This window comes from Lethenteron reissneri, chromosome 19 (genome assembly GCF_015708825.2).
Source record: "Lethenteron reissneri isolate LAM-NWPU_2019-01 chromosome 19, ASM1570882v1, whole genome shotgun sequence".
NCBI classification, from domain to species: Eukaryota; Metazoa; Chordata; class Hyperoartia; order Petromyzontiformes; family Petromyzontidae; genus Lethenteron; species Lethenteron reissneri.
Window position 1 is genome coordinate 4,848,621 of NC_083797.1, and position 26,780 is coordinate 4,875,400.

General features: G+C 47.4%; 1 protein-coding gene across 1 annotated transcript in view; it reads left to right on the forward strand.

Annotated features, from left to right (window-relative positions):
* Positions 1–26,780, forward strand: part of VPS13B (vacuolar protein sorting 13 homolog B) — a 301,109-nt gene that overhangs the window by 11,396 nt on the left and 262,933 nt on the right. The window contains 2 exon segments of the mRNA XM_061554219.1: positions 12,853–12,985; positions 22,264–22,431. Coding sequence (XP_061410203.1) covers positions 12,853–12,985; positions 22,264–22,431 — 301 coding nt within the window.

Genomic DNA, 26,780 nt, shown 5'->3' on the forward strand with positions numbered 1-26,780 from the left:
GCTCATGGCTAATACCAGTGACGAATATTTGAACCGGTCTTAGGCCTCCCCTCGGTCGACTCAGCCTCAAATGAGTACCTGGTGCGGTGTGTAAACATCGCCACTGGGGAGACAGGCGGCCGGACGTGATGCTGGCCACCCACCCCTTCGTGTGCCGTGCCGGCCTTCATAGGTGCTCGCTCAAAGCACTTGCTCCTACAGTCTGTTAAGCCCATACAGGGATCTGTGTCTTCCTCAGCTAATTGGTGAAGATCCTTAAACTACTCTACAGTGGTAGAGCATTTGAAATTTGTGCCGTTTGAGCGAGGGTTACCACTCCGTACGCATTTGGCAGCCAATCCAACAGGACATGGTGCAACACCCTAAATATTACCGTGAAATACTGTACAGTGGTAGAATATGTTAAGCATCTTGACACATCTGAATTCGCTTCTAGTTGTGATATAAACGTGGACAATTTCCGGTTTCCTAAAATGATCACCAATGAGGTCGAAGGAATACCAAACATTTAATTGAACTGCGGTGGATATTTGTTTGGAAAAAAACAAAACTACCTATGGCTGACTGCCCCTTTTTCTCTGTAAAATTAACATCGCCGCTATTTCCGTGCAGTATCTTCAGATACGGTTGCATTTAAAACGGAGCAATATAAACAATATAAATCCACGCTGCGTTGCACCGTGTCCCTTTGAATTGGCTGGCACGCATACGTAGTGGGATCCCTCACTTAAACGGCAAAGATTCCAGCCAAATACTGCTCCTTCGTCAGCAAATTGTTTATCTTAACCCGCAAGGTTCTGCTGGGCTGCTGTCACGTGGATATCTCTGAAAAGTCCCTAAAAGCCAACGGAGAAAGCTTGTATAGCGGCAATGTGTCTGGCTTTCACCCCCTGCTCCTAAGCATACTTGTTTGTCTGTTTAACATTAAAATGTGGTGCAGGAATTGAATTGTTTCATGGCCAGTAAGTCTGTGGACTTTCAATGAAAAGTTCTGAAAAATACATAAATTATAATTTACATACATTTATTTAATATGTCTACATAAACCCAGCCAGTGTGTTTTATTGTTAACGTTTTTCAAAATATATGTTTTATTATAAATGCGGGCAGTATTCCAAAATAAATATTACCTAATTTGTGTAACTTAAACAAATAGATTTTCTTTATTTATGGCAATTTAGAGTCCGTTTAGACATCATTCTCGAACAAGGCAGACATGCAGAGTAAAAGCTCAATGCTTGTGATGTTGGTGCAGGTTTGAGTTTGACACAGGTTGTGGTGTAAAACAAACATTACTTCTCCATTCAAATTGTTTTCACAAGCCTCAAGCTACACTTTTGTAAAAAAAGTATAAGCATAGTACGCACTAGTTAATAATACTAATAATCTATAGCCCTTTGTTAATCAACTGCTGGATGTAAGCCTACCCAAGTTGTACCTCCTTGTGGTGCCTGACGGCAACGTTGTGCTGGGCAGTACTATGGGGATTGGCCTTTTCCCCTCATGGCGTTTGTAACCACCACAGCAGCCAAATGGGAGCTCTGGACGGGTGCGAGGGGCTGGTAACCCCTCCACCTTCAATTAACTACCACTAAATTACGATGTAAAAAACTTATTAAGCTTGTGCCGGAGGCCCTGGGGGGACAGGCGTCAATGACGTCTCCAGGCCAAACCCCATTTGGCGGAGCCAGGAGACTGAATCCTTACCCTCGGGGCTCCTCCAGAAACAACAAAAAGCCACTTCGGATGACCACGTGGAATGTTCGAACGCTCACTGCGGAGGAGAGGCTGCCACTCCTCTGTTGGGAGCTGGACCGGTACCGCCTGGATCTCTGTAGTATACAGGAGGTCCGGTGGACCGGCTCTAGCTCCTGCCACCATGAGGGGTGAACAGTCCTCTACTCGGGGCAGGAGACAGGGAGTGGCTCTTCTTCTGAACAAAATAATGAAGGGGGTGTTGGAGCGTGGTGGTGAGGTGTGGGAAGCTGTAAGCCCCAGGCTACCAGAGGCGAGGAGTGGTGGTCGTGGTCGTGGAGGGATGCAGGCAAGGCCGATGAGTCAGATGCCTTCTATGACCTCCTGTCACAGGTGCTGGCTAAAGTGGCCCCTCGGGATAGTCATCTTGTTGGTTGACTTCAATGCCCGAATTGGTCATGATGCTAGCACCTGGTCTGGAGTGATTGGAAGACATGGGCCAGATCAGCTCAATAACAATGGTAGGAGGCTACTAGATTTTTGTGCATCCCCTGGGCTTGTAATTACCAACACGCTGTTCCGGCATCGGCACATCCACATATCATCATGGATGCATGCCAGGTCCAAGCAAGAACATCTGCTGGACTACATAGTGATGGAACAGCGGATGCGGGCCCATGTCGTTGACACCAGGACCTACCATGGAGCTGACCCACTGACCATCGACATGTCATCTGTAAGATGCGCCTGCCATTTTTCCACTCCAGTGGTGGATGTACACCCAGTACCCCATGCAAACCCATAGTGGCATGGTCTCAGCTAGCTGATGAAAGTTGCAAGCGAGAATTTCATCATTGCTTGCGGCTGGGGTTTGCATCGTCCCCCGCTCCTCCTAATGTCGAGGGGAAATGGGCGAGGTTTAGGACTGTGGCTCTTGCAGTTGCAATGGCTGCTTTGGGTACACGGTCCATACCTCCTCAGAGACCCTGGCTGACAGTGGAGGTGTTCAGGCTGGCTGAGAAAAAGCAACAGGCCCACACTCATCGTCTACAGCATCCCACGTCAGAGAATGAGGAGGCTTACCGCAGCCTTTGCTCGGAGGTTCGGAGAGCCGTGAGGCGCTGCAAGGATGGTTGGTGGTCGCGGGTTGCTGAGGAGATGGAGTCTGCGTCAATGGCCCGCGATCAGAAAGCGCTCTTTAATTCCATAAAAAAGTAACCTGCAGCACCACACCTATTACCATCATTAGGGGAAAGAACAGTGATATTATCTCCGACCCCCAGGAACAGATTTGCAGATTTGCTGAGCATTTTTGTGAGGTCCTGGGGGAGGGGAAATCCCTCAGCCTGGAAAACACCAGTGGGACAAAGTGGGGATGACCCTGCTGAGGCTGCGGTGCCTCAAGTATTTGAAGAAGTCACCTCCTGTGAGTGGCTGGCTGAAGTGCCATCTGTTGAGGAAGTACTGAAGGCGATCCAGATCCTGAGACCAGGGAAGGCACCGGGCAGAGATGATCTCCCAAGCGAAATGCTGAGGGAGGGTGGCGTTTGTACACAGACTGCCCTACAAGACATCAAAGCAACAGTCTGGACCACTGGACGGGTTCTGCAGGATTGGAAGGATGCCCTGGTGGTCGCCCTCTTTAAGAAGGGGGACCGCACAGACTGTAACAACTACAAGAGCATCTCACTCCTCAGTGTGCCGGGAAAGGTCCTGGCAAGGATTATTCAACATCGCCTTGCCAGGCACGCTGAAGAGATGCTTGCGGAGCCCCAATGTGGTTTCAGGAAAGGGCGGTCCTGCACAGATGCCATATTTTATGTCTGTCTGCTACAGCAGAGGTGTAGGGAATTCTAACAAGACCTACTTCTCTGCTTTATTGACCTGGCCAAGGCCTATGATACCATCAGTAGGCCTAGGCTCTGGGCTGTTCTTCGTGCTTTCTGAATCCCTTGACCCGCTGCTCACGATCATTAAGGACCTTCATGATGGTGAGCGGGCCCGGGTAAAACTATGTGGCCAGGAGTCGGAGCCATTCCCTGTTCACTTTGGGGTGCGACAGGGATGTCCTCTGGCTCCCATATTATATACCATCTATATCGACCACATAGTTCATGAAACCTTCAATAGCTGTACCGGAGGAATTTTCATCTGGTACAGATACAATGGGAGGCTGATCGATGCCCGGGTGCGGTCAAGGAATGGATCCCTATTGCTCAACCATGTTATGTATGCCTATGATCTGGTAATTGCCGCTCACTCAGAGGAGGAGTTGGAGGCACTGCTGCTGAACCTGGAGCTTGCCACTAAGAGGTGGGGACTTACCATCAGTCTACTAAAACTAAGCACCTGCCTGGGTATTTTGTACCATCGCACACACCACCCCCACAACTCCCAATTGGTGGTAGGGCAGTTGTGGAGAGAGTGGAGAGTTTCCCATACCTGGGCAGTGTGCTCATGACCGGCTCCGGTTTGACAGCAGAGGTCTCGCTCCGAATCAGTTGAGCGGCATTATCTTTTCATCGGTTGCGTAACGCTGTGTGGAAGCTACCTCGTCTGCCGCTCCGCACGAAGTTTCAGATCGTCTCAGCCACAGTAAATTCCCTCTCTTCTCTACGCTTGCGAAACGTGGACACCCCTAATGGAGCATCTTCGCCGGTTAGAAACATTTAGGCTGGCCTTCCTACGATCCATCCTGGGTTTAACCAGGCTGGATTGTGTGAGGAGCTCACATATCCTTGAAAGATCTGGACAAAGTCCCATCGGTGAGCTCCTCCGGCAGGCAAGGCTGCGTTGGCTGGGTCATGTAGTCCGCATGTCCAGCCAATGCATGCCTAAACAGCTTTTGTTCGGCCGGATCGAGGGGGCTAAACGGGCGCAGCACGGGCTAGAGAAGAGATGGAGTGATGTGGTACAGGAGGATGTGGAGCTGAGTGGACTTGCCGATGACTGGTACCAGCGGTGTCAAGGTCTGTTGGGCAGGCATGGCATCCTGTGCATGCGACACACGAGCCTGAGTTTTTACATTCGTGGCTCTGTTTTTGTAAGTAATTTTCCTTTGCGGCCCCGCATGCCCAGACCTCTTGTGGAATAGACATTTTCACGTGTGTGTGTGTTTGTGGATGACTTGCAGATCCGTCAATCTCCATTCCCATACCTACGACATTATTTCTCTGTTCCTCTGTTCAGATACGGGGAACAAAGTAAGAGGCTCGTTAGAAATCAGCTGGGTATCTGTGAATGGGGGGGGGGGGGAAACCTCCTGCGTGTTTCTAGCGTTAAACACGATGGCGCCACTCCGCTACATTGTCAGCACCAGAAAATCAAAATGTAACAAAAAAAAATTGGCGGAAAGGAAATGTCTGGTTGGAGTTTTGCAGGTGCTTGTTTGTATCGCGTTAATTTGTCCTGCACGATCGAAGCCTGTGGGTACGTGTGTCTGAGCGCGAACCCCAAAACCCCGCTTGATTTGGAGGCCGTTAATGAAGCTTGTTTTCCCGTTTAAGGCCGAGAGTCTTACAAATTAGCCTCTCCGCTGGGGCGCACGGCTCACTCCAGTGCCGCAAATTAGATTTCCACAGCGGTTTTTCGGGAGCACACTGACCGCACTTCAAAGCGGGTTTTTAGAAAATGAGCCGCGTATTTTAATACCGCCTGTGAAAAAAGCCCTGCGCTTGAATATGCGTACGCAAGTGTAACGTGCAATATTTTCGCTCCGTTCGTCTGCAGAGAACATAAACATTCTTTGTTGATGAATGTGAACCTGTGATGAACAAGCACAAAATTTGGATTGACCAAATAAAAAATGTAGCTTTACCTGGAAATAGTTTCTCATTTTTTTACGTTTGACTTAGGTTTCAAAGATATACTACTCTAAAAATACACGGAGGTGTTTAGATTACTCCGTCCTGCATTCAAGTCATGTTTAAAATGTTCACATCGAAAATACAAAAAGTCAACATGACGCTCAGAAATAATAGGGACGTGAAAGGGAAATCACTAAGAATGTAATGATGCATTGATTGACTACAATTGATTCTAGTTCACGATACATCCATCGAACTGTGCTTGTAATCATTGATTACACCATGTAACACGATTTTTGTCCCTGGTAGTAAGTGTTATTTTTTAATTGCTTATGCCTGAAATAGTATAGTAAATGGCTATTATTCCCCACAAACTTTGCTCTTGTGACCAGGACTTTACTGTGAAGGAATGACACAAATGCACACCACGTTTTGTCATTGAAAATAGGTACATTTCAAGATATTACTGTCCTGGTCACAAAAGCAAAGTTTGTGGGTAATTATAGCCATTTTCCGTAATTTTGAGGCATAGGCAATTAGGAAATAATACTTACTACCCAGGGACAATTTTTGTTTATTTGTTATACAGTGTTAGAATTATGTATGATTTAAGGCAATACAATGTTTTTTCATTCTAATTTAGCTACAAAAAAAACTGAGGTAATAAAATAGAAAGGGTTCGGTAAAAACAACGCAAATTATTATAATGACTTATTTGATCGATTCTCTACCCCCACATGAATGCAATACAATTTAAAATCAAATTGTTGGTGGTCTTGATTCATTGCTTGCCTATCAATTATCGCAGAGGTTTAAATATTTACTTTAATTTTGGCGAGCACGTACGGTGATTGGATTTCTACGTATGAAATTAAGTTGTAATTTACACCTCTTTTTTTTCCGTTCCAATGTTGAATGACACCTTTAGTCATGGGGTCAGTGCATACTGGTGGACTTGGAGGGGTCCAAGTCCGATTCGGAAATCAAACGCTGGGTTGACAGGGCATTGCAATAACCACTGCGCCACTGCTCCATCCACATTTTTATCGCGTGTCTCAATATCCCAGCGCGATTTCGCGCGCTTATTGATTAATTTCCTCTCGCCGACTTCCGTCACACTTCATTGAGAGTGGCAGATCCCAGGGTCCATGGCGCGCCGCGCGCTCACCAATTGCGCCATCGCTCCACCCGCAGTTTGCGATGCATCGCTTAAAAAATAATAATCACAAACGCCAATTTGCGTGCTGCAGATCCAAAGGCGGGGTGGAGCGCCCCTGATGGGCTCAAGAGTGCCGTGGAAACGTCGGGAACGTGTGAACGGCGCGTTCCAGCAACATTTGTCTTTGGCCGCGGAGGGCCGAAAAAAGCTGTTAGCGTGTCGCTTCGCGGCCACCGTGCTGTCTGCGTGAGAATAATTGCGGAGCCCCTTTGCCCGTAACATCTGGCTTTTGTCAGGGAGCATTTTTAAGAGTGCGATGCTCGGGCACCACTGGGGTCTATTAAGCGCGTTGAGGGGCCTGGCTTCTAATACTTTCCACAGCCCGGTGTACGTCTTGCCGGGCGTTTTGTTATATTTGACTTAGTGCGTTGATACTTTTTACGACAAACTTGAGCATTGCTCTGCATTAGAACCGTGGATCGCTTAAATTACGTCTCCATCTGCAGGTGAGGTCTGTGCGGTGACTTTGGGGGAAGGTTAGGTGGGGGGGGGGGGCAGTGGTTTCATAAACGCCTGTCCATCACTGTACAAAAGAGCAAACACGAATGTTATTTTTTGGGGAATACTTCACATTTTTCAAAGTGTTTTCACCATGCGTCGTTTAGCTGCACGTCACAATATTGACTGTGCTCTGCTTCATGTTACATGCAGTTTTCTAGCTCTAAGAATATTCTCAACACACTTGGAGCGAGGCATGCGAAAGAGAAGTTGCCCAAGGGAATCCTGCAACATAGCCGCGGAGACAAAACGATGCTTCATCCATGATCAAGGTGTTTTTTTGTTTGTCAGGTCACATAAATATAAATGTGTCGTTCAACCCACCACCACCAGACACAGCCAATTAGTAAGGTTTGTCACGTTAACAAAATGTGCCAAGTGGAGAGTAAAACCCATAACACTTACAATTCGAGTACGACGTTTCGCTGGTGATTACAGCCAGCTTCATCAGGAGATTATCCAGAATTGTGAAGAAGTGTATATTTACGCGATCTAACCCAAAACACCTTTATTATGGAGAATATTGATCACGAAAGCCTATGTGTTAAACAAACCATACGTTGATCCGACGACTTAATGCTGATTGGTGAGGCTTGCGATACATCGCACATCTAAACAATCGAAGTTTTTCAGTTTGTGCAAATGGTAAATAATTGATGTGCGCATGTCTATATTTGGGTTAACGAAACTGTGCAGAAATAAAAGCAAAAACGAAAACAGCACGAGAAACAATACGTCTTAAACGGGTAAAATTACGCACAAGTAATCGATTCTTAAATCGAGTCGTGGCCCCTGAATTTCAACAATCAGTTGACTTTCCAACGGGGTGCGTGGGCTGTCATAGCTGGTGAATCATCCCACTCCTAAACACAACCCTAATCATGCCAATTGCTAAATTATTTATTCTGTAATCCATACTGATGTTTATTCTGATAATAATGTTTAGTTTTACATAGCGTCATCATTATCTCAGAATCGGGGTGTGTGGTGACACTGTGTGGTGGTGACGTTGTGTGCGGTGATGCTGTGTGTGGTGACGCTGTGTGTGCGATGATGCTGTGTGTGTGACGCTGTGTGTGGTGACGCTGTGTGTGTGACGCTGTGTGGTGGTGACGCTGTGTGCGGTGATGCTGTGTGTGGTGACGCTGTGTGTGTGACGCTGTGTGGTGGTGACGCTGTGTGCGGTGATGCTGTGTGTGGTGACGCTGTGTGTGTGACGCTGTGTGGTGACGCTGTGTGGTGGTGACGCTGTGTGCGTGACGCTGTGTGTGTGACGCTATGTGTGGTGACGCTGTGTGTGTGGTGATGCTGTGTGTGGTGACGCTGTGTGGTGGTGACGCTGTGTGTGTGACGCTGTGTGTGTGACGCTGTGTGTGGTGACGCTGTGTGTGTGACGCTGTGTGTGGTGACGCTGTGTGTGGTGACGCTGTGTGTGTGACGCTGTGTGCGGTGACGCTGTGTGCGGTGATGCTGTGTGTGGTGATGCTGTGTGTGCTGGTGACGATCGTGATGGCAATGCTGATCTAGAAGAGGCGACGAACCATGTGGATTGGGGTGCCCATTCTCAGATGAGAAAGCTCGATGGAGGAAGTTCTGGAAGGAACGATGTTGAGAAAAAGAGGCCAAGCGACAGAACAGCAGAGATGCTGCTTGCCGAATTGAAGAAGGCACTGAGTCTATACAGTGAAAGGAAGAAGAATGTCAAAGATCGGACAATTTGCAGGGACGTCATGGGACCTCCTTGGCCAGTAGCAAAATATGAGAATAGGTTTTCCCCTTTTTTTTGGCAGCAAAACAGGTGTTAAGATGTTAGAACACCAAACGGAAACCTTTTACAAGGAATCATGTCTCAAAACGGTGTTGGATCAGAGGACACCAAAAGGCGTACACAGTACAAAGACAACGCATTATCAGAGTAATGAGAGCTCGTGGTGAGCGGCTACATCATGGGACCTCCTTTGCCAGTACCAAAATATGAGAATAGGTTTTCTTCTTTTATCAGAGTATGTTTTTTGTTTGCATTCTGACTACATGATTTCTCGTAAAAGGTTTCAGTTTGGTGTTCTAACAACTTAGCACCTGTTTTGTTGCCAGAAAAAAGGGGAAAACCCTATTATCATATTTTGGTACCGGCAAAGGAGGTCCCATGACGTAGATGCTTACCCCGAGCTCTCATTACTCTGATAGTGCGGTGTCTTTGTGCTGTACGTCTTTTGGCGTCCTCTGGTCTAACACCGTTTTGAGACGAGGCTCAAAAGAAAGCTGTCTCTGGTGTGGACCAATCAGTTTCAAGGACAATGCAAATATTATCAGAGTATGTTTTTTGTTTGCATTCTGACCACAAGTATTGTGGTTAATGCACACATGATTCCTTGTAAAAGGTTTCAATTTGGTGTTCTAGCATCTCAAAACCTGTCTGTTACCAGAAAAAAGGGGAAAACCTATTCTGAATGTGGAGGGAGTTTGACCCAATGACCTGCCGTTGAGCAGCGGGCGACATTAGAGCAGAATATAATTACGTGGTTTTTTTTTTGGGTTAAATCGCGTAAATATCAACGCGTCGTGAACCCACCACCACCTGACACAGCCTATTAGTAAGGTTGGTCACATAAACAAAACGCGCCAGTTAGTTCCTGCTTCGGCACACCGGTTGTGTGCTCTTGAGAGTAAACCCACAACATGTCCCATTCGAGTAACGGCGGCATTCCGCTGGTGATTACAACAACCAGCTTCATCGGGCAAATTTTTCCAGAATTGTGAATAAGTCTAAAACGGAGCACAAACCCTCCTCCTGGTCTCATAACCTTCAACCCTCGTCAGAGGCCTCTTCCTGCGACTTAACGAGTGCCCTCCGTGTACCGTTTCACCACGTCAGAATTAGCCAATTGCCCTCTGTCAACAAGGCTCGCAAGCTCTGCGGCCCGGCTACACGTCTGACTGTTTCTCTTAATTTATTTATTTTCGAACACGCTTCCGAATGTTTTTCATGCGTGTCATCCGACATGTGTTGTCTCAGATGTCATCTGCTGGGTCCAGTCAAGTAAGTTCTTCCCGGCATGTAAGCCCCGCTGTTATCGTTGGGCGCTGCGCTTGTCCGCATTACGTTATGCGGTGCAAAGCTTGCCCGGTCACTCGTCAGTTCACGGCTAGCGTGAGCGTGGGATGTCGTGCGGTTCCACGCATATTTTGTGAAACGAATTTCGAGTAGCTTAGTATTATTAGGGTAGGGCTACAGCATTCACTGTTGTACACCTTCGATTATGACAGTCCGCACCTCGGATTAGCACGGTTTTCTACGTACGGTGCAAAATAAGTTCAACATCCATACCTACAATTAGCCCTGGCTGGCTACGTATGGTGCAAAAGAAGTTAAACATACAGCAGTGTGGTGAAGTATGGCCAAACAAACCCTGTCACTGGCATGGTACGGGGAGGCAGAAGTTGATTGACAAAAGTCTGGAAAGAAAAGTATTTCATAAGATGTTATTTAAGACTTAATAATGTCCTCATTGTAGAAGTTAAGACTCGAATTCACCAGCATATTGCCCCCAAATGGACACTGGGCTGAACGTGTGCAGCAAAGCATGGAGAGGTACATGCATGGTATTACGTCAAGAGGAAAACTTGGATCATGGAATGTACGTTACTGGCATCATATTGACCCTTTCCTGTTCCGATATAAATAGTTTAGTTTGGTTTTGTAGTTTAGTTAATATTCACAATGTGCACGTTAACAGGAGGAAGCCTGAGCAATGCCATCGGTGAGTTGCCGTTATAATTAGCGCAGTAAACTTTTTTTGCTCGCCTACCCTGCTGTGTCAAAGCCCTTCCCTGGCCGTTCCCCCCCCCCCCCCCCCCCCCACTATGGTATGTTAAATCATTCATTTCTGCAACGCAGCGTTACGGAATGGAACCTTAACCTAATTATAGCAAAATATCTAAATGTAATTGCGCAGGTGTCAGTTTTGGTGCTGGCGCGCGTGCCGAATTTGCCGTCGATCCGATTTAAATCTCGAAAATGAACGATTCGAGACGAACGCCTGCCGCATTGCACTCTGTCCAGGTGCTGCGTTAGTCGCTTGCTGCACTCATGGAATTCGAAGTGATCGCGATCGTCAATAGCCGTGCTTGGTCCACTGCTGGATGAAGGGCCTCCTCAAGCCGTCGCCGTATCTCAGGGTCCCGGGATGTAGCGATCTGCCGAGCACCTGCACACGATTTGATTCCATGTCTCCATCTCCGCGGTTAAACGCATTCCAATAATAACATGCATTCAAACACCCGTTAACAGTGGGATTGTTAAGAGAGCTTGTGATGTATGACATACGCTTGGCTCAGTCCCGGTGTTTGGCTGGTTGCCATTTATTACGGGTGTGAGAATGTACACCGCACTTTTTGGGATGTATTCATTTGTCACGGTGAAGGTTAGCGATTCAATTCAAGAATCGATTTTTGATTTGGCATCGTTGTGAATGTAGTGGCTTCAAGTAACCGGAGAGATTCCTTACAACATATAGAATATCGATCAAATACATCGATTGTCATAAACGCGATTTGATCCGTGTAGTCTAAGTTAGTAGAATTGATATTAATTGATAAATATACGAATCGTTGCACCATTCATCGATTAAAATTTATTCTCATGCCAACGTTGCACGCGTCAAATCATTTGCATTATAATTGATTAATTTCATGTTGGGTTTTTATTCTGATTGAGAACAAGTGATGGTGTTGAGGGAGATGGAATCCGATTGAGAGCGAGTGGTGGTGTGATCAAAATGAGCATGGTAATGGTGGAAAATATAATGTAATAATGAAAAAATATACTAATGTGTTGAAACCCTGGTCATCCTTGCAGCAGCGGCTTTTTTGGCTATCCATCGAACAAACACAGTCACTGCAACGCGCACTTTCAGATCCACTTCTGCGGCCGTCTGGAACGCGCTTCCTTCCGATATTAGGAAGCCACTGGAGCTATGTACTTTTTAATCATCTAGATGAAATACTAATTTCTTTTTAACTGCGTTGTGTGTTTAGTTTGTTGTCCTTCCCCTGCACCTCCGATTAACACGGCTGGCTACGTACGGTGCGAAAGACGTTCAACATACATACATCTAACGAAGAGCTTTTTCAATCGGTGCATATCACGAGCTAGCTTGCCACTGCGCTGTCTGGCTGCCATCTTCCATGGAAACAATGGGCAGCGCTTAACCCGATCCACACCATGGAAGAAAATAAAAGACCCTCCTGTGTGCGACTGTGGCTGCGGACACCAAAGCACGGAATGTGTAACTTCCCACTGCCCCAGATACAAATGTGAAGGCGGTGTATCTGCACTTCACAACTCTCGGACAAAGTAATTGAATTGCTAAATCACGTAGAACGGAATCGCTCATGGGTCACCATCATTGGCCATCGGGAAATCATCACAATCACCTGTTATGACAAGGAGATGGAATCTGATTGAGAGCGAGTGATGGGTTTAGAGGACGCAGCATCTAAGAGTGTGTGTTGTCAGAGCGCCGTAACTGCCTTGTCAGCACCGTTACTGTCCCGCGACCGTCCTGCGATTGTGCCGCGGTTATGCCACGACTGTAGCCTGATGGTGTCACAACTGTGCCGTGGCGTGCGCAGGACGCAGAGGAGAGCAGCAGCTCGCACTCGAGCCGAGCCACGCTGAGCACCGAGGGATCGCGCTCTGCCAGCCGAGCCAGGAGGCAGCAGCAGCAGCAACAGGTGACAGCTGCAGATGCCGATCTTCCGCCAGGTCAGTGCGCCCCTCGCACATCTCCACCACGCTCAGTGGGATCGCCTCGCCGGCTTGGTGTCTTCCAGCAGAGCGGTAGCCACCTGGTTATGATGATGGCGGTGATGGCGGTGACAGTGGTCGTGCCAGCGAACTCGGGTGGCCCGGTTCATGGTGCTATGCCAGGGGGTCGGCAACCAAAATAACAAGAAGAGCCATTTTTTTCAAATTCCGTCAAAATGTTTTAAATATTTAAAGAGCCGCAAGTGCACGCGAATACGGGGACGGCGGTGGTCCTCAATAAGGGACATCATGAAGCTGTTCCTTAAAGAGCCGCATGTGGCTCGGAAGCCACAGGCTGCCGACCCCTACACGACACGCTAACCCACCGTGCCAGCGCTCCACCCCGATAATAATAATAACAACGCCGCTTATCTGTCGAGGAAAACCCCGCCGAGTACCATTAGTCTTTTTGAAACAGGGCCCTACGTTGCAATGTCTGCGATGTGTGGGAGGTGATCGGAGCACCAAGAGAAAATCGACACTTGCGAGGAGACGACACTCAATGGACCGTGCACATGCGCTCATGAATATATTTTCTGTTCCGCCACAGCCTGGGACGCCTTGGCAGATACCCCCCGAGAGGGGATTTGGGTGTCCTGCAAATTTTGCTTAGCGCACAACCGACGCTTAGCTCCCAGAGTTCTGGATTCTGGGCATATGACACAAATTCCCAGCCGATATGGAATGCCCTCACCAAATGCATTCGGTGTTATTTACACAATGTTGCGTTGCGGATTGACGTATTTAGATAACTTGTGAAAAAAACTTTTAGTTCCTGAAAAGAATGCTCTCTCTAGATAGTTGTGGAGAGTGCTGCTCCTATTTCATTTGTACCCTCATACAGTATAGGTACAGTACACTGTCTGAGGGTACAGTACACTATCTGAGGGTACAGTACACCGTCTGAGGGTACAGTACACTGTCTGAGGGTACAGTACACTGTCTGAGGGTACAGTACACTGTCTGAGGGTACAGTACACTGTCTGAGGGTGTAGTTTGCTTCTTTAGGATACAGTATTACTGCCTTTTAGGATGTAGCATTTCTCGTACGACAATACAACCTTGTTTTCCTAAATGCATCTAATATTCAGTGTGTGCACACTTGCGCTGGACATTGACATGTAATCTTTCAATTTAACATCTGTTGCGCTGCAAGCATACGTGTTGTACAATTACGTACATGCACACGTATGTTAGAGCACCTATTTTTGTCATGCTAGCTTCTGCTAGCTGAAGGAAAGAGGTGATTGCAAGGGGGTGGTGGTGGGGGTATAGATGTCATTGGCCCGTGATCGCCTCTTGACCGTGCTCTCTGTGCCCTGCACGTAGCATATCGTGCGCTGTGTTCAAGCGTGCGGGTACCGCATGGCATGTGTATCGTGTGTGCTTATGCGCCATGTATGTATATTCCTTTGTCAATAGACTGATTAATGAAAAGCCGTCCGCACAGTGTTACCGGTCATGAGGGTGGTTTGGCCATACTTGACCACACTGGTCAGTGAGGGTTGGTGTAAGGTGAGCTGCGGGGTGGTGGACCGTATGCATGATGAACTTCTTTCGTACCGTACGTAGCCAACCATACTAATCGGAGGTGCAGACCACGACTGGTGTTCGCCATGGCCAGGAATCAAACTCGGGTGGATGGGTTCATATCTGGGTGTGCTAACCGCTGCACCGCCACTCCCCCCACGTGTACGTTCACAGCTAAAACCGTGCATGCTGGATTGCAATTTTAATTCACCACGTTTTTGTGCAAAACACAATCGGCGCGCGTAGCAATGTCAGCTCGCATTTATTTCGATCGCCCAGACATTGCTGGGATTGTGAGGGGCACGAAAAGCTCAATAATTGTGACGCAGCCACGATCATAATGATTCACGGTGCGGTCTTGGCGATGAAGGTTCGCTTTCACAATTCGTCCCCGAGGAGCTGACCCTTCACTTGGACCGCGCGGAGTCCCACCGGCCAGGCCTGGCCCGGCCCCGTGGCTTGTTTTCCTAGCGCCTGCTGGTTGTTTGCATTGCCATGGTGGGATAGTGCGAGCATCTGCTTCCAGTGAAAATTAACTTGTCACACGCTTTGCTTAGCCTGTGACGCGTTTCTGAAGTGCGCGCGGGTGACGTAGTGTCTTTCGTTGTGCATTGGAAGGGGGGAGGGTGGTGGTGGGTTTCGCGACACGTTATGCGTTCATTTGTTTTTAACCGAAACGTGCCCCCCCCCCCCTCCCGATGTTCATTGCGCAATGGGTGTCTTGGAAGAGACCTCTACGGTGAACTTGGGCGGAAATTGTAGTTTTTTTTGGCAAATGTGTCGTGAAATCATCATATTGAGATCGCTCCGTCCGACACGATTCTGGTTTTGCGTGCGTATTGATTTCAGCGTGTAGAGCTAAGATGTAGATTTATAACCATACCGTATAATAATAATATTAATAACGCTTATTGTTTTATAGTCTTTTGTAAAACTACCGTTGATTAAAGGCCCCCTCCCCATGGCTTTGTTGCACCATACTTGACCACGCTGGTCAGGCGGTGCAGGCTGGTGGGAAATTGAGGGGGTCGAGGAATGGCCCACATGTCACTCGCCACTGATGGTTAGCCGTGACTGGGAATGGGAATCAAACTCAGGTGGACTGGTTAATATCGTGGTGTGCGCTAACCACTAAGGCCACGTGTGCGTCCCACCCATACCGTGTGATCACATTGAATTACAGTGTCGAGGTGTTTACTGAATGAAACATTGCGTTCTAAAAGCTGTCAAAGAAAATCAACTGCAACCCGACCGAGTCGTCAGTTAAAATATAATCTATTAGTAATGCGCTGCGGTTGCTTAAGTCATACTAAATGGAATTATTTTTGTGGGCATTGCTAAGCAACTATAGTTATGAAATGCAATCTTGGTTGGCGTAGTCTTCACGTGCACACAGCCAACCCGCTCGCAGTTTTTAGTGCAAGTTGACACAAGTAGTAAGTTGCAGAACTTACATTTTACTCTGTTTCATACAAACCCTGATATCACACTGGGGTATTGAGAAATTCACACACCCGTTGAGATACTGTGAGAGGCGCTCAAGAATTTACTTAAAAATTATTTGTTTCCACAACATAGCCAAGTGGATTAGAGCATTGAACGACTGAAGTTTTCGTCCGCATAGGTTTTATCGGTTTTATGTTGAATTTCTTTCACACTCTACATAGCCAACCGTGCTTATCGGAGATGCCGGGGAAGGACAACAAACTAAACACAAAAAGCAGTTCTAAAGAAATTCGTTTTCAAATTACAGTCGTACACCTCTCCGATGTGTTTCTCAGTTGTAGCGCGTGTTGTTCGGCGTGATACCTAATATCTCCTGTGCTGGACGTCTCAAGTCCCCGTGGAAGCTCTAGAAGCTCTCAGCAAGTGGAGTCGAACTTTGAACTTCATGCCGAACGACGCAGGGGCGCAACCCGAAATCACGTCAAGAGAAGCTGACCTTTGCGAAAAAAAATCACATCGATTTCAATTCATTGAAGGACGAGCCGGTTGGCAGCACGGACGTACGAAATTAACATCGACAGAAAGGGAAAAAAATTATTACTTTCGTTTATTTTTAGCGCCGGCTCTAGAGCCGTTGATTCGGCGCGATTCATTGTGTGTGAGAAAGTCGGCATGAAGGGTTTGAGCTGGGAGGCTTTGCCGGTGATGGGGGGTTTGGAAGAGCGCGTTTGAGCGGTGGCCCCGGGGCAAGAGGCCGCGCGATCGGTGATTGACTCGCGGCCCCGGGCGAACGCTAGCAGCTGGGCTTCCTCCTGGCAGCAGGTCATGTTTACTCTGAAAATTTTCAGAGTTTTCGGAGAGGACCCGGAGGAGCTGACTCGATGCGTTTCGCGTTTTTTTTTTTCGCTCGGCCATTTGGATATATGGGTTCTCCTTGGCAGTCACACTGCCCTCTTTGTTTGATCGTGTTTGTGTGCGCGCGCTTACGATCGTTTTAAAACGGGAAAAAATAGAGCAAGCTGTCGAAGTAATCTTCTGAATTTTTTATTTCGTATTTTTTCAGTGGTGTTCAGAGAATCGTGGCGGTCAGAATTGTAGTTTTGTTGTACTCTTCAATCGTAGATTATTTTTACGAGGGTAAAAGTTGTGTAAAACATGTGGATGTGTGAGCTGAGCAGACCCACCTTGCAAGTTCTCAAAGTTCATGAATCTCGGCACCCTGGTGTGGCAGAATGGATTACGCTTGTTTTCCTTCTGACATTAAAATAAAATCAGGAGTAATAACATCTCCGAGGTGGCATTTCTTGAGTCCGTCAACTTCATGAACAGGCCAATTTGTGAAATACGTCACGCTAATCCACTGCGATTTGAGTGGATGAATAAATAAACTTGAGAAAACGGTGAAGGTCTAGTATGCTTTGAGTGGGCATTTGTTGAAATCTTTGAAATTAAGTTACGATACATTTTGAAACAACACAACTGCATAAATGGAAAGCTCTATAAGAAGCAAATGTCTCATAATTTCAAGTCTTTATTATGACTTCTGGTTTTACTCATTTATCACATACAACAGGCTCCGTGTACGATAGATATATAATTGTTGAAGGGACATAACTGCAAAACACAGTACAATATTTATACAGGCATACCTCTTATAGCATTCAGGATGCGTTCTTGGTAAGCGGAGCGCAATACGAAACGGCGCTATAGGAGGTCACTATAACATGGTTCCAATGGAGATGCGTTCCCGGAATGCTTTTTTTTTTTACCTGTGAGCGATATATGAGGGCTTCATTGGGGTATCGGTAATTGCCTTAATAATGATACTGTACACATGAGAAATGTAATAAAGCATTTTATCAATACAAATTATAGCTTTTTGTTATAATAACATAAAAAATGCTATAAGTTGTGTACTCACAAGTGCGTTTGGTCGGAATTTGCTTCAGATTAACCGCCGTCTGCCGTAAACATTTGGATTATCCGATCCATGGATTGCCAGTGAGTCGATACTCAAATGTGGCTGTCGGGCTGACTATGAGCAGAATCGATACACTATACACCTCGATTCACGATCCACAAGACCTAATATGGACAAAGACACGCCCCTACGGGCAACGCCTGCATTCTTCCATATATGGGTTGATCTGCGCAGGAGTTTTCCTCAGAGGTCGCAACCGGGTACCCGATACCCGTACCCTACCCGATACCCGGCTACCCGTACCCGGCCGGGTACGGGTACGGGTAGCCGTTTGTGACATTGGTGCGGCCGGGTACGGGTACGGGTAGGCCGTGAGTCACTGGTGAGTAACCGTTTGTCACTCATTTCGGGTAGGGTACGGGTACGGATAGGGAACGGGTACCCGTACCCAGCTGGGTACGGGTACGGGTACCCATTTGCGACCCTGGTGCAGCCGGGTACGGGTAAGGAATCAAAACCTGTTTGCGACCTCTGGTTTTTTTCCAGGACAAAGAGCGCTATAACGAAACTGGCGCAATAGGAGGCAGCGCCGTAAGAGGCATCTCCGGTGATCAAAGAAGGAGGCCCACTATCAAAATGAACAAGAGGAGGATGGAAAATAAAAAAAATTGACACTTGATAATGAGAGCAACATGCGGCTTTGTCTCAATAGGAATGATTGCACCGCCTTCAGACTTGCTTATCACATTTCGCTCCGTCTGCACGGTGAGATTGGCTCATATAGGAGCAGGGTGGATTGACGTTGCATGAGTTATTGCCACATGTGTGGAGGCCCTCGTCTGGCAGTGGATAAATCATGGCTCTTGATGATGATGGATCATGAGCTCTGTCATGAGTTCAGGCCTGCGTTCTTTCTTCCAGCAACTTGAAGATATCATTATTTGTATTCATTTAGAAATAGAGCGACCAATTGTAGGGGATCTGCAGTGCGGCAAGTGACAATAAACACGTTTTTGGAGCATTAAAAGTTGCAAGCTAACCTAACACCTTGCACCACCGAACCCATGCTGTCATGCACGACGCACGGCGCTAAATTAGATAATAACACTTTCATCTCCCCGTGGCGTTGCGCGTCTGTAAGCGGGGGAGACTTTTATAAGACAGAAGAATAAAAAAAAAGTTAATGTTTGTCTTAACTCGAGAGACCGCATATTCTGCAGACGTCATCGACTGCTCCCATATGAATGGAGGCTTGCGATGAGCTATGTGTAGCCGGGGTGAGCGTGCACTTCTTAAACCCAGAGGAGTATTATTTCTGACAGTTTTTTTTTTCTTTCTTTCTACATTTTAATCCCCTCTATGGGACCGTGGTGAGGGGCCCGGTGGAGCGGACCACCCAGGGGCCAGGTTAAACATTGCTGTGGCTGTGGTCACAGCGGCGGCGGCAGCGGCAGCGGGAGGTGGTGGCGGCCCCCGGGCAGCCATCTGCTCGTTGCGTCATGGACTAGGCTGTTGTTGTGACATCTTTCGTCTGATAGAATTGCGTTATTCGCCCCAAATGCTTCCCCCCCCCCCACCGCTAGGGCTCGGTTAGCGATGAAGGTCATTGTCAACACTTTTGTTTGTCACGTTCGAGTATTAAAGGGTATTTCCAGAGTTTTTGGGTGGGGGAGTGGTTCCCCACAATGCAACAACGCATTTTTTTAAAACAAAAATTCAAACAACGATGGCACGCTCGGGTAAGCAGGCTGGCATTCTTTTTTACGGCCACCGGCCGGTTTAAAGTGGGTCATTGGTGCGCGATTTTTTTTCTTCTTTTCCCGTGAGCGAGGCTTTTTGCCGTCTTACGTGCCGTCTTCCGTGCGCTTTCCTAACGCCGAGCACGCACGGTTCAGCTACCGCGCGTTGGCCGGGGACAGTGAGCAGTCCAGCTCGCACAATGCAGTCGGCTTCAGCTGTCTAAAAATATCGCCATTGTCAAATATTCAGCAGCCCTGAACCGGGATGGCAGTTTGTGTGCGCACGTCAGTTTATTCACACAAATCCACCGTAAAGGTTGAGCCAAAGCCTCAGATTACCAGCAGCTTTATTATTGCTCTTGCCCAGGTTTACGTGCGCACGCTCCTGTAGACTGACAGTGGTGCAGTGTGGTGGAACGATCGCTCGCCTAAAGCACCATTCCATTACCCGAGGCCCCCCCCCCCTTTTCAGTGGTACGCAGATTATCCGCTGGGGGGGGGGGGGGTGGCAGAGGCAGGAAGGGAGTGTAGGCGGCGGGGCAGTATGGGGGGCAGCGGGGGACATTGATCTCATCCCCATTTTTTTTGCGCACGCCAACAGCGTGGCGGGATTAGTCCTCCGCCACGGCATCCGTGTAGTCCACGCGAATCCCGGTCAGCAAAGGTGACGCTTCCTCCCCCCCCGAAAGAGCTGGCTGGAACGCCGGGCGAACAATACGCGGCAAAGCCGTTAAGTGGCACGGCGGCTGCTGTAGAGGCGCAGGGGAGGCGGTGGGTGGTGTGTGTGTGGGGGGGGGGGGGGCTCGCGGGAGCAGAGGTTGTCGCCCCCTGCACTTATTTAGAGGCCATCCGTGGTATTAGGTGCCCCCCCCCCCCCACCTCGGCCCGTGATGCGGAGTGCGGTAATGGCGCGATGCCAGTGAGAGAGAGAGACCTTCACCTCGGGGCTAATGCCAGCGTCGTGCTAATGGGTGTGCGTTACACCAGTCGGGTTCGCTCACCTCTCCGGGTACAAAAAGAAAACTAGAACGTATCGTACGAAGAAGGACATCCCGACAATGCACGGAAGAGCCGCGTTGGAGAAATTCATTGTCGCGAGTTGCGCGTTATATTGTGCGCAACGACGAATTTTTTCCAGGACCGCTCTCCCCGCCTCCCCCCCCCCCCACCTCAAAGTGAAGACTTTTAAAAAAAGAAAGAAAACCAGGGCAGGTGGCAACCCTGTAAGCTAGCAGCGATGCTTCCTTAAACCTCACACACACTTCACCTGGAGTTTCTCGGGCACACCTTCCCAAAGGAATGCGTCATTGTTGTCTGCGCATCTTGATCTTTATTTATTTCACAATCCATTTGTTGTATGTGCCCGTCACCGCGTTGAGATCGGTAGCTTGTGGAGTGTACGTTGGGAGCTACTGTGCTGTGCTGTCAGCAGCGAGCCTCGGTATAAGTCTTACTAAGCCTACACTGCTGCAGTGAATGTAGCTTTGTTTATTATCGTATTCACAGGATTATAAGATGTGCTTTACCCCCTCCCCCCCCCTTGTATTTTTAAATAAAAGTTGTGGGATGCGTCTTATAATCCAGTGAGGTGTTCTGATTGTTACCATTTTTTGTATAACTGTATTGACACAGAGCACTCGTTTAGGGTGCATCTAACTTTCTAGAGCGTCTCATAACGATGCAGATCTCCCGAGACAGAATGCGGTCCACATGATGCAAATGTTTTGTATTGTAGACCTGTAACAATTGCTCTCCCCCCCCTCCCCCCCCCCACAGCTCTATGAATCGTCATGAGTCAGATTCATGTTAAGATTGTTTTCATAAAGAGTCGATTTGTTTTAACAATGTGGTGCAATGCATTGCCTCTTGTGGCTGTGGAGGGCTCGTGATCTGATTTCCAGGGGTGTAATGATTTACTATCTTTGCCATTCATAATTTGATAAAGGAATTTGTTTTTAACATATTGTAGTGTGTTGCTCGTACATTTGGTGGCTACCTGGGTCTCATTAACTAATTCTACAACCACGTTTAAAATTTTTAAATAAATACACATAGATTCACACATGCACGCACACTATTCAATGCGTGTATCTCAGGCGTAAGATTACGTTTTGTTAAACTGATCCATGCGTTGATGCATATCAGATCCCACTGCATTGCATATGCTGCACTGCCGAGTTGTGGTGACTATTTTTAAAGTTTCATTCAGAATATCGACTGTTCTGTCCGTTTTAGAATAGAACCTGTGGTCCCAAAGTGGTGTGCGCCATGGGATTCTGCATTCCACGAAAGCCGCAGGATTAATTGAGATCCAAAATGAGATTTGCGCCGGTTGAGTTTTAGAGTGTGGGTGGAGATGTGGGTGTGTGACGATAAATTCTAATTGTGCAATTAGAACAATTTTCTTTCTCTACAGTTTATTGAACGGCCTCCAAATTTAGCTTTAAAAATAGCAATACCAAAACCCCAATAACATGTTGCCTGTAACGTTCATGAAGTATATGAATTTACCGATGCCGTTGAAACGGTGACACCCGACCGCTCACGATTACTGTTGCTGATCTGTTCCCAACTCTTTAAAACCTGCGCGTGCATAACAGGGTACGTCCAGAGCCTCATCCGCCGCGTGGTGAACAACGTGAACATCCTGGTGAGCAACCTCATCCTCAAGTACGTGGAGGACGACATCGTGCTGTCGGTGAACGTGAAGTCGGCTGAGTGCTACTCCGTGGACGAGTTCTGGGAGCGAGCGTTCGTGGACATCGCTGGTGCGTGCGCTTTGGGTCGGGCCTCTTCGCGTTTGCACGTGGCCTCTTGTGCCGCTTCACGCCGCTTCACGCAACACGCACGCACACGCGCACGCCGAGTTGTACGCGTGCATATCTGCCGTCATTGGTCTTGTGAGATGACAGAGATCAGTGTCAGAGTCGGAATCGTTATTTCGCACCTCCGATTGGCGCCGTTGGCTGCGTACGGTGCGAAAGAAGTTCAACGTACGTACGGACATTCACACCGGAGGAATCCGATGAGCGAAAAAGCTCTTTTTCACCGATGTCCAGTAGGCGTGGGTCAGAAAGTTACAACAACAATAAACAATACAAAAATGCGATAGAAGTGCAAAATATACGAAAAGGTAAGCAAATCGGTGAAATAAATTTTACTAAAACTAAACTTTTAATTTAACCAGGTGAAGCCCACTGAGCTATTAGCTTCTTTTTCAGAAGTGGCCTGGCAAACAAATGATAACTCACCAAATATGACTTATCACGTGCAAACAAACACTCTAAACACGTGTTTCTAAATGGGGAGGGGAAAAACCGGAGGACCCGGAAAAAAAATCCACGCAACCACAGGGAGAACATGCAAACTCCAAATATAGAGCAGGCGTCAGGGTCAGGATCGAACGCACAAGCTCCTCCATACCAGGCGAGGGAATTAACATCTCGCCACGGCAGCACCTCATTCTCTTTTCGGCTGCCCCCATAGTCTGGCACTGCCCTCCCCCCCCAGCCGTCCCTGCTGTCAACTCTCTGCCCCCTGTTCAAGTCCAAAGCACAAGACCTCCCTCCCTCTTCTCCTCTTCCTATTATGACTGACTGACTCTCTTGCTGTTTGACCTTACTTCAACACGCTGGTCAGTGCGGGTTGGCAACGGCGGGCTGGGGGAGGCCCAAAGAGCACCCCGGATATCACTCGGCACTTGAGTTCGTCATCGACGGGAGTTGAAGTCGGGCAGCTGAGTTCACAGCGCAATGTTGTGGATGTTCTCTCCAACTCACCGGTGGGCTGAAAGTAGTAAACTAATTGGCGCGTTGTTTACGTGACAAACCTTACTGGCTGCATCTTCTTGGTTCTTTCGGTAAAGTCACGTAGAATGGAAATAATAAAATAATAAAAATAAAACATTATTAATTAATTCTCACGACGTTTCGGCCACAACGCAAGCAGCCGTCAGGTGGAGAACAGGTCTGTCGAGAAGACATTCAGACTCTGTTCAGACTGTCTTCTCGACAGACCTATTCTCCACCTGAGGACGGCTGCTTGCGTTGTGGCCGAAACGTCATGAGAATTCTTTTTATTATTTTATTATTTCCATTCTACGTGACTTTACCGAAAGAACCAAGAAGATGAATCCCTGCAGTCACGAAAGCTTTAAATTGAAACTTACTGGCTGTGTCGGGTAGTGGAGGGGATACGACGCATTTATACTTACGCGATATAACCCAAAAACTTTTATTATGAAAAATATCGGTCGCGAAAGCCTCCGTGTTAAACGGCGCAGTGCAGTGCTAACCTCCGTGCAATGAATCCTCAACGAACAGCTGCATTTGGCCAACAGCACTGCGCTAATCGACGACCGGCAAGCTCGCGCTGACACATTTGGGCGAACGCTAAACGAATTGACCCGTGGGGGGGTCGGAGCCCGATGTATTGAACAGAAGTGGAAACACCTCTGCTGGTGAAGAGAGGTCCCCTTTACCCTCTGCTCTCCTACTGCTTGAAACACTATCACTCTGAGACTCCTCCGAGACCGCTGAGCAGCGGATGACCTCTGTGGCACTGTGGGAAGTTGGCAGATTGCTGCCCTGGGTGTCCATAAACATTTTAAAAGTATTTATTTATTTACTTGTTTCTGACTGCTGCCTTGACAGAATTCCAAAAGAGGGGCCCGTTGGCTAATTGGTGTTTTTCTTTCTCGGTGTCATTGCAACTTGCAATGCGTTTTCTGGCAAACAAGGAAAGCAAATTAAATCAAGAGCCTTGACTTGGGAGAATTTAAATAGTCGCACCGGCGTTGCTGGCTCATTTACTAACACGTTCCACCTGCTGTTTGTCCACCCTTGCCAATGCCTGCACCACCAAGGAACAAGTTCAGCGCCTGCTACAAGTCACTTCCCTGGGAATAGTTGACACGCTGGTGGAAGCTAACAAGGGGCGCATGTTTTCAAGCAGCCATTTGTGTCGTGCAGCGGACAGAGCATTGGTTCCAGTGTCACGATTGCCGTCGTACTTTTGCTAGTTTAAATCCTGCTTATCGATCGGTATTCCCTCGTCGAAGGGATGCGGGATTTCCACCACGGCCTGAGGACCACAAATACAATTTGAGCCCCGCACTCGGATAGTTTTGAGCAGGAAAGGAGCTTTTTTTTTTTTTAAACCATGTGAACTGAAGCAGAGATGAAAACGTTAATTGGAAGTGAAATTGTCGTTGTAAATTTTGAGGAATGAACTAAAATATCTCGAAATGTGGATATCTTTACTGTAGCATGAATTCTGCAGTGTTCGTATTTACGTAAATACTTTAGGGAGAATGCATACATATAAAGAGACAAAGATCCCCCATATAGCCTTAACATACTGTTGGGGCAAGTGCTGTTAGCGAGCGCCTTTGAAGGCCGGCATGGCCCACGAGGGGATGGGTGGCCAACACCACGCACGGCCCGGCCGCCTTTGTCTCCCTAGTGGCGATGTTTTTCACACCACTCCAGGTACTCATATGAGGCTGAGTTGACTTAGAGGAGGCCCAGACCCGGTTCAGATAATCATCACTGCTGTTGGCTGTGAGCGGGAATCGAACTTGGGTCACCGAGCGAGTAGCGCAGCGTTCTAACTACGACACTACCGCTACACTACCGCTCCCCACATATATATAGACACACGCACGCACGCACGCACATGTGTGTATGTCAGAATATAAGTAAAGTAAACATGACTTAGAGTCTGCTGAAATTTAGTACTTAAAGTGAGCTGGCAGTTTCAAACACGCGTGTGTGAAAGAACACTGTTGTGTGATTAACCCGTGGTTCATGTTCGCGATACGGTTTTGACGGTACCGGTAGCGTAGATTTTATTAAAATGACACGGAATGTCGAGCTTGCTGTGAGCGCGGGCACTGGCCTGGCAGCGCACGGAATCTGTGCCCCTCGTTGTGATGGATGCAACCTGCCTTGCCCAAAGCGTGTTTTGGAGCGTTCGAGACACCGACGGAAAACACAAACAAGAGGATGGGGTGGGGTGATTGCATCAGTCGGCCTAAGTCTGCCCCCCCCCATATTTTGTAATGTTTGTCGCTTTAATTTTTTTTTTACAACGTTTTGATAGAATGCCAATGCGCAAATGCACATTGACGTTTGTGAAAATATCCACAATACAGTTTTTTTTGGGGTTAGATCGCGTTACTATAAATGTGTTGTTAAACCCGCCACCACCCGACACAGCCAATTAGTAAGGTTTGTCACGTAAACAGAACATGCCAATTTGTTACTAATACAGCACACCGGTGTGTTGGAAAGCAAATCCATAACATTTACGATCTGAAAACCTGTATCATGGATGATATTGGTCGCGAAAGCCTACGTGTTAAACTCTTAAAATATTGACGAATTAAAAAAAAGACATTTTCCCTTTCAGTCTAAAATTATAGCGAAATAAAGATATATATGCTCAGTATTATGTTTACGTGTATCTGAACAAATGCTGTGCTTATACTTACCAGTTTTAAATGAGTAATTGATATTATTAAAATATGTTCCATAGCATTGGACTGTCATGGTACAGTCAAAAGCTAAAATTGTAGACGCTGCTGCCAATATTATATAATGTATAATTTGGAATGAAGCAATTTATAACTCAAATATTATTCCACAGGAGCGAATATTTTACATGTAATCCAATTGCAGACAACTTGATTGCAATTACAGCTATTTCTATGTATCCTATTGCGGCAAAAACATGCACATTTTGAGACTCATAATCTCTGCATTTCAAGTGAGGTGGAAATTTTTTTGCTTGTCCAACAGATTAACTTGGGCATTAGCTAATTCTTTTTTATGCGGGGCTGCATTGTTAACGTAAAGCAATTTTTGGTAAAATCATATTAAAATAATTAACCTAATTACCTGGCCCAGCTCCAGGCTGAGAGAGACACGGCACTCTGTTGCGTTGCCGCGGCCTTCGTGCCACGTGTAATTTTGCGTGTCGCCCGCTGATCCGTGCCGCACGGTGAGCCGCCCGTTTCCTCCCTCTCAGTTGGAGCAGCGGCAATTAGTGATCGCGCAACCGACAGAGGCGACCGACCCTCCCAACGACGGGCTACGGGCATTGATGCTCGCTCAAT